Below are 15848 nucleotides of genomic sequence, written 5' to 3' on the forward strand. Positions count from 1 at the left end.
CTATATATCGCGCACCCGCAATCCACTGCTGATGATGTCACATATTACATCATTCATGACATGGTCAGTGACATCACTGATGACATCACTGATGACAACTCAAATGACTTCACTGGCAACATCACTGATGACATCATTCATGTGATAATACCATGAACCTCTTCAGACTCTAATATAACCTTAGATACACTCAGTGTAAACAGATACTCACAGACTGTCACTCATCCATGGAGTTACTCATACACCTAGTCAGTCCTGCAAAGAATAAATCACACCTCCATTTCCTCAACTATACAGTTATACACACCTTACTTATTCAAACATATTCTAACACATATTTACTCTCTTATACAATCACTGATACAAGTTTTCAATGATCCATGCAGCCACTCACACATTCACTGGCTCTTATACACAGTAATTTATATATGTCAACTCTCACATGTACTGTGTTTTACATATGTACTTACTTTGACATGTAGCACTGAGATATCCATTCACTCACCAATACACTCATGCACACAGTGAACCACCCATACAGCTGTTTCCACATGCAGTGTTGAACCCATACATCTAGTGAATCAACTGTTCACACATCTATGCACAGAGTCACACACCTCCCAGCCACCCACACACACACTCACTTTCCCATACAAATACTTGGGCAACCAATCAATAACCCATATAGTTAATCATATAGCTACTGATCAACACATGCAGCAGTTTACAGAACAGCAGATATAATGATGCACAAATTAAGACAGTTTAGTCACTAACCCATGCTCTCAGTAAAACACATTTAATCACTCTCTCGTACAGTCAGTCATGCACCTACTAAATCCTTCATCCAGACACTTATACATCCACTCATTCTTCAATATGTAAGACATATTTTAACTTTACAGAAACATACAGTCACTGGATGATGTCATCAGTGATGTCATCAGTGATGTTACTGACCATGTCATGAATGATGTAATATGTGACATCATCAGCAGTGGATTGCGGGTGCGCGATATATAGTTAGTGCAACTAACTATATATGCGAATTTCAATGGTTTTGTGTGAGTAAAATAAGGTTTTGTAAATGCTAATCCCTAACTATATATGGTCTATAACCTATGGTTTTTTCAGTGAATTTTTAAGGTTTTGTAAATGCTAATACCTAACTATATATGGTCTATAACCTATGGTGTTTTCAGTGAATATATATATATATGAGGCATACCACGTCCAAACTGCAATCCTGCAAAGACAAGACAAACCCTTAACTGGTGCAAAATTTTCTTTAATAAAGCCCAAACACCAAGTCACATGACCTGTTATGCTTACGTTACGCGTCCCGCTACGCACCCGGAGCGCTTCCGGAGTGCTGCGCTTCGCGCCTCGGATCGCGCTCCGGTGCACTTCCGGGTGCGCTAACGCGGCGCGTCATAAGACGCATTACGCGGCAACGCGATATGTCGCGTTTACGCGACGCGTCACGATGTTGTTTTCTTGCGCGGCAGTTGCGCTAACGGAACGTTTCCGGGTTCGCGGACCGGGTCGCGGCACCAAATTGAGCTAACGGGAAGCTACCCAGTGCGCGGACCGGTAGCGAAACAAAAAAAATAATTAAAAAAAATATACATAAAAAAATTATATTACAAACATATAAAATATATTTTTCCATTAAAATAAAAGTACATTTTACAGCTTTTGATATTTGCTATTAAAAAACCATTGAAATTCACTGAAAAAACCATAAGTTATAGACCATATATAGTTAGGAATTAGCATTTACAAAACCTTAAAAATTCACTGAAAAAACCATAGGTTATAGACCATATATAGTTAGGGATTAGCATTTACAAAACCTTATTTTACTCACACAAAACCATTAAAATTCGCACATATAGTTAGTTGCACTAACTATATATCGCGCACCCGCAATCCACTGCTGATGATGTCACATATTACATCATTCATGACATGGTCAGTGACATCACTGATGACATCACTGATGACAACTCAAATGACTTCACTGGCAACATCACTGATGACATCATTCATGTGATAATACCATGAACCTCTTCAGACTCTAATATAACCTTAGATACACTCAGTGTAAACAGATACTCACAGACTGTCACTCATCCATGGAGTTACTCATACACCTAGTCAGTCCTGCAAAGAATAAATCACACCTCCATTTCCTCAACTATACAGTTATACACACCTTACTTATTCAAACATATTCTAACACATATTTACTCTCTTATACAATCACTGATACAAGTTTTCAATGATCCATGCAGCCACTCACACATTCACTGGCTCTTATACACAGTAATTTAAATATGTCAACTCTCACATGTACTGTGTTTTACATATGTACTTACTTTGACATGTAGCACTGAGATATCCATTCACTCACCAATACACTCATGCACACAGTGAACCACCCATACAGCTGTTTCCACATGCAGTGTTGAACCCATACATCTAGTGAATCAACTGTTCACACATCTATGCACAGAGTCACACACCTCCCAGCCACCCACACACACACTCACTTTCCCATACAAATACTTGGGCAACCAATCAATAACCCATATAGTTAATCATATAGCTACTGATCAACACATGCAGCAGTTTACAGAACAGCAGATATAATGATGCACAAATTAAGACAGTTTAGTCACTAACCCATGCTCTCAGTGAGACACATTTAATCACTCTCTCGTACAGTCAGTCATGCACCTACTAAATCCTTCATCCAGACACTTATACATCCACTCATTCTTCAATATGTAAGACATATTTTAACTTTACAGAAACATACAGTCACTGGATGATGTCATCAGTTATGTCATCAGTGATGTTACTGACCATGTCATGAATGATGTAATATGTGACATCATCAGCAGTGGATTGCGGGTGCGCGATATATAGTTAGTGCAACTAACTATATATGCGAATTTCAATGGTTTTGTGTGAGTAAAATAAGGTTTTGTAAATGCTAATCCCTAACTATATATGGTCTATAACCTATGGTTTTTTCAGTGAATTTTTAAGGTTTTGTAAATGCTAATACCTAACTATATATGGTCTATAACCTATGGTTTTTTCAGTGAATATATATATATATGAGGCATACCACGTCCAAACTGCAATCCTGCAAAGACAAGACAAACCCTTAACTGGTGCAAAATTTTCTTTAATAAAGCCCAAACACCAAGTCACATGACCTGTTATGCTTACGTTACGCGTCCCGCTACGCACCCGGAGCGCTTCCGGAGTGCTGCGCTTCGCGCCTCGGATCGCGCTCCGGTGCACTTCCGGGTGCGCTAACGCGGCGCGTCATAAGACGCATTACGCGGCAACGCGATATGTCGCGTTTACGCGACGCGTCACGATGTTGTTTTCTTGCGCGGCAGTTGCGCTAACGGAACGTTTCCGGGTTCGCGGACCGGGTCGCGGCACCAAATTGAGCTAACGGGAAGCTACCCAGTGCGCGGACCGGTAGTGAAACAAAAAAAATAATAAAAAAAAATATACATAAAAAAAATTATATTACAAACATATAAAATATATTTTTCCATTAAAATAAAAGTACATTTTACAGCTTTTGATATTTGCTATTAAAAAACCATTGAAATTCACTGAAAAAACCATAGGTTATAGACCATATATAGTTAGGAATTAGCATTTACAAAACCTTAAAAATTCACTGAAAAAACCATAGGTTATAGACCATATATAGTTAGGGATTAGCATTTACAAAACCTTATTTTACTCACACAAAACCATTAAAATTCGCACATATAGTTAGTTGCACTAACTATATATCGCGCACCCGCAATCCACTGCTGATGATGTCACATATTACATCATTCATGACATGGTCAGTGACATCACTGATGACATCACTGATGACAACTCAAATGACTTCACTGGCAACATCACTGATGACATCATTCATGTGATAATACCATGAACCTCTTCAGACTCTAATATAACCTTAGATACACTCAGTGTAAACAGATACTCACATACTGTCACTCATCCATGGAGTTACTCATACACCTAGTCAGTCCTGCAAAGAATAAATCACACCTCCATTTCCTCAACTATACAGTTATACACACCTTACTTATTCAAACATATTCTAACACATATTTACTCTCTTATACAATCACTGATACAAGTTTTCAATGATCCATGCAGCCACTCACACATTCACTGGCTCTTATACACAGTAATTTATATATGTCAACTCTCACATGTACTGTGTTTTACATATGTACTTACTTTGACATGTAGCACTGAGATATCCATTCACTCACCAATACACTCATGCACACAGTGAACCACCCATACAGCTGTTTCCACATGCAGTGTTGAACCCATACATCTAGTGAATCAACTGTTCACACATCTATGCACAGAGTCACACACCTCCCAGCCACCCACACACACACTCACTTTCCCATACAAATACTTGGGCAACCAATCAATAACCCATATAGTTAATCATATAGCTACTGATCAACACATGCAGCAGTTTACAGAACAGCAGATATAATGATGCACAAATTAAGACAGTTTAGTCACTAACCCATGCTCTCAGTGAGACACATTTAATCACTCTCTCGTACAGTCAGTCATGCACCTACTAAATCCTTCATCCAGACACTTATACATCCACTCATTCTTCAATATGTAAGACATATTTTAACTTTACAGAAACATACACTCACTGGATGATGTCATCAGTGATGTCATCAGTGATGTTACTGACCATGTCATGAATGATGTAATATGTGACATCATCAGCAGTGGATTGCGGGTGCGCGATATATCGTTAGTGCAACTAACTATATATGCGAATTTCAATGGTTTTGTGTGAGTAAAATAAGGTTTTGTAAATGCTAATCCCTAACTATATATGGTCTATAACCTATGGTTTTTTCAGTGAATTTTTAAGGTTTTTTAAATGCTAATACCTAACTATATATGGTCTATAACCTATGGTTTTTTCAGTGAATATATATATATATATATGAGGCATACCACGTCCAAACTGCAATCCTGCAAAGACAAGACAAACCCTTAACTGGTGCAAAATTTTCTTTAATAAAGCCCAAACACCAAGTTGACCATGAATGGCCTTGATCACATGACAAACGCTAAGAAGGTAAGGTGACCTTTTTAAAGTGCAAGCGTGCTGATTGTAAAGCATGAACATAGAGGACAGACTGTTGTCTCTCTCTTTGCGGTCAAAAAAAGAACCATCCACTCTAAAAATGCAGCAATGAACGTAATTATACCTGTAAAATACAAGAATTTGATGGAGTTAAAAAGTGCATGATTATAAAGCAGTGCAATATGGCAAAACATGTAAAAAGCAGTTATTGATTGAATTCTTTACAAATAGAATAATACTTTATAAAAATCCTATACACATGTTCAATCCAATCGCAACTTTGATCTAGTTAATCAAACAAAAAACTCCACTGGGTCATTTGGAAGAAACCGGGGACCAATTTTTAAATAAAAGGGAATCCATTTTGGTCTTTTTACCAAAACACATTTTTCATGTCCCAAACGTCCATAATGCTGCAAATAGTAGGATAACACAGCCCAAGTGGGCTATAGTCAATGTGCAAATAACAATCGAATTCAATTGAATGTGCAAACTCTGCAAATAAATACATACCAGCACGCTATATTAATCAAGTGTAAAAACAGTCTCAAAATTCTTAATACCTAAATATATACAAAAATTAAGAAAACCATTCAATTGGTTGGAAGAGCAGCAATATACAGATGTGGTGCAAATAACAGGAGTCCTACAAACAGGAAAAAAAATCTCCACTAAAATTCATACCATTCATACCGTTCGGAATTTTACAATCGAACAGTATTATATGTCTGGTCTCCAATTTCCATTGGAGTGCCTCACGGTCACCCCCTCTCCTAAGTGGAGGAACTGTATTGATTGCAAAATATTTTAGGCCCTCTGGATTCTGATTGTGCACCTACCCAAAATGTCTTGCTACTGGGTACACGGTGTTGCCGTTGGTAATGGCTCTAAGGTGCTGGAGTATTCTTCTATGTACTGGTAACTTTGTGCTGCCCACATACCGTAGGCCACACGGACACTCCAGCACGTACATCGCGTACTCAGTTTTACAAGTCAACTTAGATTGGATGCGGACAGGTATATCGCTGAAGGGGATCAAGTACTCACTTTTGTGGATACCATTTTTGCACGCCTTGCAAACCGAGCACTTGAAGAACCCTTTACTGCCAGATAGCCAGTTGCCTGACACTCTGACTTCGGGACTACTAGAAAGTAAACTGTCGCTCATGGACCTAGCTTTCCTATAGGTGATGTTAGGAGGCTTACATAGCTGTGCACCTAAAACTTGATCACTGGAGATCAAAGACCATTTTCTGTGTATAATCTTGTGGATAGTCAGGTGTTGTTTGCTGTACATAAGTATCAATCTCATCTCGTCTGGAGCCATGGAAGGTACTTGCTCAGGCAACACTTCAACTCGCCCTCTTCCGATAGTATTGGCTCTACATATAGCTCTGTCAAGTATTTCGGACCGATACCCCCTCCTCAAGAATCTAGCCCTACACTCATTCTGAGCTAGTCTGCAATCCAAATCCGAACTACAAATCCTTCTGATACGCAGCATCTCACCATATGGGATGCTGCGTATGAGATGGGCTGGGTGGTGGCTAGATGCATGCAGCACAGCATTGCCCGCTGTAGGTTTTCTGAAGAGTCTAGTTTCCAGTTTAGAGTCTCAAATGTACAATTCCACATCCAAAAAACATATAGAGGTGCGACTCATTTGGCTAGTGAATCCCAAATTCAAGGTATTGCAATTCAAATCATTAATGAAGCTAGATGCTTCATGCTCAGAACCTTTCCAAATTATTAGGAGGTTGTCAATATAGCGGAGCCATTTGACGACCTTATCAGAGAATGTTGTAGAGAAGGATGGCAAGAGGACCTGCTCCTCCCAGTAACCCATGGGCAGACAGGCATTACTGGGAGAAAAACAGGCCCTCATTGCCACCCCCCTTACCTGTTGGAATACATGGTTTGAAAAAAGGAAAGAATTATTATATAGGCACAAATCAATCATGTCCAACAGCATTCTGCTCTGATCATTGAGACAAGCTGGTCTGCCACTGAGGTAAAACTGTACCGCTTTAAGTCCATCCCTATGATGGATAGATGTATAGAGGGAGGAAACGGCGAGTGATATCAATAGGTAGTCCAGTTACCATTGAACATCCCTCAACTTATTGAGTAAATCACCAGTGTCAAGCAAGAAATATGGTAAGTTCCTGACATATTCCTGGAGAAAATAATCCACATATTTACTCACATTCTCCAGGATACTCTTGTGCGCTGATATTATCGGGCGTCCTGGAGGCTTGATGTTATCTTTATGTATTTTCAGGATGAAATACGCAACCGGCATCACTGGATTTGCCACTTTAAGAAACTTGTACTCATCCATCGTTAGCAGGCCCAAACTCCTCCAAGCCATGAGCTTACTGGCCACCGTGTTCCAGGCCTGTTTGACTTCACTCATGTTAGTTCTTTTATAGCAGTCCCGATCATTGAGCTGACTCCAAGCCTCATCCATATAGAGATTCCTGGGCCACAGCACCACATTGCTGCCCTTGTCCGATTGCCGGATAATGATGTTTGTGCTAACCTGTAACTTTTTGATTAACTGGTGGTATGCGGCGTCACAATATCGGTGTTGGTTCTTAGTTCTCATCTGTTTAACAAACAGTTGTTTCAGCTCGAGAGAGACCTTATCCTGAAAACATTTATATTGTCTTTCAACATGAGGGGGCAAAATGTAGATATATAATATATATGTAGTCAATTAAAAGAAAATTATAATATAAATTATATGTAATATTTATTTTTTATAATAGTATTACATTATATATGTGTGTGTTTAAATAAGTATATTTTATATATATTTAAATATTATTTACATATATTTAATTTGCATTATATTAATGGTATATGTTAAAATATTTAGGATTTACAATTTTTAACTAAAGCCCGACATGGTAGTAGGATGACGGCAACCGGAGTTTAAACCTGCTGGGGTATTCCGAAGTGGTTCCTCACCTTAAAGTCTGCATAATCCAGTTAATGACGGCAGGTCCCCTGTTGGGATTATGATGTCAGTTTTCGATAGCCATTCCATGGCGGCCTTTCTGACATAGACAGAATGTCAGAAAGTGGCATTGGGGGTCCCTAGCATGACCTCCTTCTTCCCTGGCTCTCCGCACTTGGGCCTGTCCCCCCTAAACATCCCTGCACCATAAACAATGCCTGCCATTCAGTGTAGGGATGTTTAAAAAAATCAATGTTTCAATGGAAATCTGTGCTGGGAGCCTTTTTTGCTAACCGCATAAGCTTCCATTGTGAAATGGATGTTTGAAACCGCCCTAAAGGTGGTCACATCTTGACAGTGTGGTCAGAACCAAAAACCTAAGGTCGCACTTGGGCGGCTTTTTCAGATGTATTACACAATTTACATTTTACCTCTGATTTTGCCCCTTGCCCACGGGGGCATGCACACTTGTACAGTTGAGCCATGTCACATTGTTAGGCAATTTATTGCATATCTATTGTATTTGCATTATATTTGCACTGTTTTGGCATTTTATCACATATCTATTGTTTAGCATTACATTTGCATTGTTTTGGCTGTGTTCTGTACCTTTATCAACCAGGTACCATCCACTAAATCATAGCCCTAGTGCACTGAATTTGCTGCATGCCTCTCACAAGATCAAGACCGTTTTGCAGTGTACTGTGTACAAGTAAATAAATAAAAAATAGAAAAACACAATATAAATTAAACTTAATATCTTTATATTAGTTTTACAATATATATGTGCAAACAAACATACATCAATAACACTGAGAGGGGGATGGGTAGCTATTAGAAGGTCCAGAATCCTTGTTCCCAATAATAATTATGGAAATACTGGTAGGGTAACTGTTCCTGTAGGAGTGTTTTTTCAGGGTGAAAAAAATGGCACAGGTAAGGGAATCTTCTTTTGTAGGAAGGGGTGCCCTCACAAACCTGTGGGGTCGGCACTGAAACAGCCCATATGCCCCAAGAGTGGGCTCTTTGGCGGAAATCTTTTAATTGAATAGCCGTGATGATGAGTGCAGGTGTGTGGGGTGAGTGAAGGGTGAAGTAACAATACCAAAGAGGTTCCCCAAATCAATTTAATCCGAGGTCCCCTTGATAGAGATAAAAGCAATGTGTTAATTGTTAGCGCCTAGTAATGAAGAAAATCAATTAATCAGGGTGTGCAAGTAGTGTAGGTCGACATGTTTCATGCCTCAATGGTCCAGAAGGGATCCGTGGTGTTTCATCACCAAAATGAGTGAAAATAATTATCCCTACCCTTGGTGAGGGTTAGGAGGATGTGCGCTGGTATCAAATGATTGCCAGCATCTGATTACATAGAATTGTAAGTCAGATATGTACCAAAAAGGGCGTAAACCAGTGGAGGTTTTCCTATATTCCAGTCCTAAGAACACAAATTACGTGCCCCATAGGTCATTATCAGATGACCACATCAATGATGTGGCAACAATTTATCATCATCATCATCATCATCATAAAAACTTTATTTCAGCACACGTGGCCATAAAAGCACAAATTAAATACAATAAATTACATACCATTCATATAAAATAACCATTAGTCTACATAGAGGAGCAAAAGGCACATTATTATGTAAAAAAAAGAGTTCTAGTCAAGATTGGTATTCTAGATCGACTCTTCCTCTCACCAGCTTTGACACAAGTAAAAGAGACATAAAATACAATATTCGGACAAGGTAAAACCATTGCATTGAACAAGCAATGAAATTTCATAGAATGCGTATACATGACCAGTGAGATGGCATTTTCAAAGAGTCATCTTTGCTCAATTGCAAGTTACAGTAAAAGTGTGTTTGCAAAAAAAAAATATTGGTTGAATACATGAGCAATACCTGGGGAGAAGATTGACCATAGTGATCCTCCTATTTAATTCATCTGGACTGCTGGCCTAGTTTTAAAGTGCTATAGGAAAGATGTCGTACAAAACTTACAGCAACATGGGGATTCTTGCTTTGCACTTGGATCCCGCCTTCTTAAATGCATATACAAAGCTCTAGCAGAAAAAAAATTGTTGCAATTGAAAAAACTACCATCTCCTAGACCATCATGATGGCCCCCGCCTTGCAGCATTCAAACAATTTATCAACAGTGCAATGTGAGGTGTAGTAACCTACTCAATCATCTGCTTGCCCGTGTACGGGCAAGCAGATGACTGGGTAGGTTACTAGATAGGTTAGGGATAGAACCCAGAAGATGGATCCTGATTTTCAGGTACGAAAATTCTCCATTAAGTTGTAAGGAACTCATAATGATAAGTGTTCATAGGTGCTCATCCAGGATTGAGTAACTTCCCGCTCCACCTCCTCTTTTAACTGATCTCTTCATTCATACATAAACAACAACTGCATATAGGGAAATGTGTTTGAAGCAGAACTCATCTTTCATCCTTTATGGTGACTACATAAGCTGAGACATGTAACAACTAGAAACCAACAAGTACTCAACTAAGCCATTCACTTTATAAATACTTAACCACACATTAATAACAGTAACAGGTGCCTTAAGTATTCAGCATAATGGTAATAAAACTCAGAGCAATGGAAGCCGGAGTTGACATTATTGTGACCCGAACTCATGAAATTGTATTAACAACAGTGAACTGCAAGCACTTATGTAGCTTACCCTTCTTGACAGCTTGTATTAGCAAGTGCATCCTCAAAGCTGCATCCATTTGCAGAGATAAAACATGTAGCTTACCTTGTCATACCAAAGTCAGCTACCTTCACAGCAAGGTCCTTGTCCACTAAACAGTTCCTTGCAGCCTGCAGAAAAAGACAACACTTGGTGTTAAAGCAGAAAAAAGCCACAGATTTTCCTCAATTTTACATCCTCACAAAAGACATCACTTACCAAATCTCTGTGTATGAAAGAGTGGCTCTCTAGAAAAGCCATTGCTTCACACACATTGTAACACATTTCCATGAGATGAAATGGCTGAAGCACGCTTCGATTCTTCTGCAGATAGTTTAACAAACAGCCATTCACCGTGTACTCGGTCACAATATAGATGGGATACTGCAGCGTACAAACTCCATATAGCTTAACAAGTTTTGGATGACTAAACTTCCTAGGAGATAAAAAGAAAAAAGATTATGTTTTCATTATTTACAGAACCAAGCAAAATACTATTACCTAAAATATGATGTACTTGTGAAATTGTTATTAAAAAATATTTCCAAATGTTCCAGCTAGTTCACTTCTTTCAAGGGTGGACAAAATTGCACTTTTCACATGACGTATGCTTTGTCTGAAATCTACGTGAAAAAGGACGCAAAGTATGCCTTGATATACACAAGTAATATGAGAGACCTGCTAACGTATTTACTTTGCAGATTCTGTGATCATATTCTGGTTTGCCTGTGAGATAATTTCTGCTTAAACCTGTATCCCTCTAGCAAAAATTCTGTAAAAAGTGTAAGTGCAAAAAAAGGATTAATTATGTGAAATATAAAAAGTGATAATAAAGATTGAATGGAGATTACGCGGATGTAAACAAAAAAACACCCTGCCTATTTTTTTTAAAAAAAATGTTTTTTAAATACACTAAGAAATTTCCACTTGCCATGCTGTTGGCTAACACTCCAGTTTGCACAGGGGATGATTCACAGTGATGTGGTATAAAGGGACTTATATGAAAATTGTGTAACATGTTTATCCACATTTAACAGTTTTAATGATATTTAGATTTAGTTCAGCGCATTGCACTTTTTTCGATTTTATGGTAAAATCATACAAGTGTGCAGCACATAAAACAATATTATTCTAAAAAGACAGCTCAATGTATAGCAGTAACAATACATACTAAAACCACAGATAAGTTACATCAAGTAGGGACCCATTTTATCAAAACGATCACAAAATCCCTGCATTTCAGACTTAACCCCTTAACCGCGGCGCAATTCCGCAGCGGTGCAGCGGATTAGCGGAGTGGGCAGGCCGTGTCAGCCAACGGACGTGGGCAGCACTATGGAGGTAGTGCTCGCGACGGCTGTTGGCCGATGAACGCATGAAATGGGTTAATGGGTAGTTTAGAGGACACCAGAAAGAAAACAAGAAACAAAGAAACATACTTTTGGTGTCCCAAGCAGCTGTAAATAAAGATATGCTAATCTGATTCGCCTAGAGTGTGCCGGGACAAGGAAGTTTATTGTTTAGTTAGTTGAAACCATAACAATTATAGATTAAAATTAACAGATTACAACTAGATTAATCAAATAAAACAATTTACTTATCACATTAGCAATGATTCCTCATATGTTAATAGACCAGTACCGAAAAATTGTATTAAAAAACACAGATACACGAAGCTAACAGTTATAAAATCACAAACCTTTTCCTTAATATGGCCCTATTGCCCCTTTCATCTGATAATTATTAATCTTTGTACCAACATTAGAAATAATTAATTGTACTAATTAGCATGGATAACCTAGTTTACAGGAAAAGTGCAAAGTGCATTGAGCTGTCTCCAACTGACTCAAGGTAAGCATGCTCTCAATTGTTAACTTAACCTTCTTGGATTGCATGCTTTTAACTTCTTTGGTGCCTAAAGTGCCTTTGTGCAATAAAAAAACGAATAATGCTGGTAAACTATTCTTAAATATTTAGTTACTAATACCTTGCAAAACATTTTAAAATACACAGTAGATAGTAAGAACTATAAAAAAAGATTGTGACTCTTAGGGTGACAAGATGACAAGTGAATTTGCAGCACAAGACCTAATGTCCACCTAGTTTTTACATTACAGCAGAGCGAAAATATATAATTAAAGTCAGTCTTTGTTCCCACTGAGGAGCTGTTTCATTTGCTTAATAGAGCTGTTGTTTCAATGTAATCATATATTTGCCACATCTTCTAAAGTGCCCTACGTGAACTCCTGTTAGAGCAAATGAAGAATGCCTGTGCGCAATTCAGTACTCCCTCGGCCAGAAAAAACGGTTGAAGCAAAAGTCTCCTTTGTTGATCTAAAACAGGGCGAGAACACAATTGATGAGCCCATGTGTTTTGGCTTTGGTGGTATAACCTGCACTCATTATTGACACCCAATTCGGCCCAGCATGGATTCAATTCCCGTCTTGTTAGAGCAAGTAATCTCATGTAGCATAACTGAACACATGTTGCTGCATTCATGGAATCTGACCAATAGGATTGTGGTTACACTGCTTTAAACGAGCTTTCAACCGCTTGTACATCTTTCTCCCATGAGGTAACTTTTACTTGTCTGTTAATTGATGTCTTTCAAACAGATTATGGAAAATTGCCATTCCCAAAAGCAGATTCAGAGCTAATGAAGACCCAGAAGGTAGGGCTGAAAGCTTTTTTCAAGCAGTATCTAACCAACATCTTCAGCTTACCAGCTCTGTCAAACACCACAAACCCAACATTCTAAATAGCCTCTCTCTCAGCGTTCTACGGGAGAGTCCACTAGAACAGAGGAGGGAAGGGGTGGGAAGGAGAAGGGGCTAAGTACATAAGTTACAACACATCTTACTCTGATAAAGGAAGGGCAAGGAAAAAAGGAAAATAGGTAGAGAAGACCAAACAAGAGAACGAGAGGTGAGGACAAAAGGAGAGGAAGGAGAGGAAAGTGCAGGGGGGAAGGAGGAGAGTACCTTACAAGGAATGTTATAACCAGTAGAAATATACAATGATTACATAACGATGACATCACAAAATCTTTGAGCCAACTTGGTGGATAGGGTTGTCTTTTTTCTCTTATCCAGAGATCAACACTACCAGGAGTTCTGCTTAGAACCTTCTCATGTACCTGCAAAGGAATCATGTTGGTAGGACACCAGGAAAGTCTGTACATGTTCCACATTTTCCCATTTTCAAGAATTACAACATTGTTTTTGACTTCCTTGATTTTCTCCTGTTCGTAAAATGTATCACCTTTTCCACATACATTGTAGGGCTTTCTGACTAGAACCCACTGCCCTACTTTTCACTCTTTACTCCTAGTTCCACATTTATTGTCATATCTGATTTTATACAAAACTTGTTGTCTTCTCACCTTTTCTCCCACAACTTCTGTATTCATAGAAATACCTTTGCTGCTAAAGAGCTAATGGGGGGACATTTTGGAACCTGCTTTCCTTCCCCTCAGCATCTCAAATGGGGACAACCCCGTTATCCCATTGGGAGTGGTGTGATAAGACCACAAAATATTCCTTACGGTTTCTTCTTTGGGTTTGCCAGAAAAAAAGCCAAATGAATGGACTCTTTGATCATTCTATTGGCTCTTTCCACCTTACCATTGGCCTTCGGACACACAAAGGTGTACGGACATGAGTGATGGAGAGGTCTTTAAGGAAGTTTCTCATTTTCTCTAAAACAAACTGAACCCTATTGTCTGTGATCAAAGTAACTGGAATGCCTTCAGTAGAAAACACCTCTGTAAAGAAATTGGTGAGGGTCTTGGTGGCGACTATATTAACAAATTTGGAGGTTATCCAGTGGGAATAGTAATCAATGAGTACGAATATGTACTTCTCCTGTGTGCCTAGACCGTAGATGGGACCCGCAATGTCCAAGCCTAACTTATTCCACGGGGCAGTGGGTACCTCAACAGGAATTAGAGGAGCCTGTCTAAGACTTCTGGTGTCATCACTTAAACTGAAGGCATGGCACTCTTTGAATTTGTCCTCCACTAAGTGATCCATGTAGGGAAACTAATAGTCTGCTCTTAGCTTAGATTTGGTGAGATTCCTCCCCAAATGTCCCTCATAGGCTAAATAATAATTTGTACATGTAATTTAAAAGGTGGCACAATTTTTCCTGACCCGAAGATTATGTTCCCATCTAGAGATACCTCTTCTCTTTCATTCCAAAAAGGTTGTAACTCTTCAGGTGATTCCCTACATCTTAAGGACCATGCTTCAATAATGGACTCTCCAACAGCCTTTAGGGTAAGGTCACTAACAATATTTGCCTCCCACTCAGTTTTTTAAATTGCTGGGACAGTGACTTCCATATTTGTGTCTCTGTTTTCTCTGTCTTTCTCTACTTTTTCCACAGGGGCACGTGGCAAGAAATCTGCTGCCCAGTTCTTGATACCTGGAACATATGCACCTTTGTAGTTGAAACTTAGGAGTCCCAGAACCCACTTAGCTATCCGGGGAGTAGTACTTTCCATTTCTTTCTTGGCATACAAGGACAGTAGAGATTTGTGTTCTGTCCTTAGTTAAAATGGGAACCCCCACAAATAAAATGTAAAATGATTGATAGCCCAATAGCATGCCATCACCTCCTTCTCCATGGTTTAATAATTTACCCCAGCACCCACCAGGGTCCTGGAGGCAAATGCCACCATTTTCTCTTGATTCTGTACATTCTGTAAAATGGTAGCCCTTAAACCTCTATTACTTGCATCAGTTGTCAGTATGGTTTCTCTGTCAACATGGAAATTCCCTATGTGAGGTGCATTTACAATAGCCTTCTTCATCTCTTTAAATGCAGCCTCATGGTCAGCAACCCACTGGAAAGGGGTACCTTTTTTCAATAAGTCCCTAAGGAGTTGAGCCAACACCAAAACATTTCTTATGTATTTGACCATGTACTCTTCCAAACCCAAGAATAATTTGATCTCCTCCTTAGAATTAGGTGTTGGAGCCTTGCGTACTGACT

The 15848-nt window shown here is 39.0% G+C and overlaps 1 protein-coding gene across 1 annotated transcript in view; it reads right to left on the reverse strand.

Annotated features, from left to right (window-relative positions):
* Positions 1-15848, reverse strand: part of LOC147697232 (cytoplasmic tyrosine-protein kinase BMX-like) — a 619305-nt gene that overhangs the window by 238341 nt on the left and 365116 nt on the right. Inside the window, exons 16-17 of the mRNA XM_086936120.1 lie at positions 11072-11288; positions 10919-10983 (exon numbers count right to left, since the gene is read on the reverse strand). Coding sequence (XP_086792246.1) covers positions 10919-10983; positions 11072-11288 — 282 coding nt within the window. The remainder of the gene's footprint in view (positions 1-10918; positions 10984-11071; positions 11289-15848) is intronic.

The sequence above is a fragment of the Lissotriton vulgaris genome, chromosome 8 (assembly GCF_964263255.1).
Source record: "Lissotriton vulgaris chromosome 8, aLisVul1.2, whole genome shotgun sequence".
Lineage (NCBI taxonomy): Eukaryota > Metazoa > Chordata > Amphibia > Caudata > Salamandridae > Lissotriton > Lissotriton vulgaris.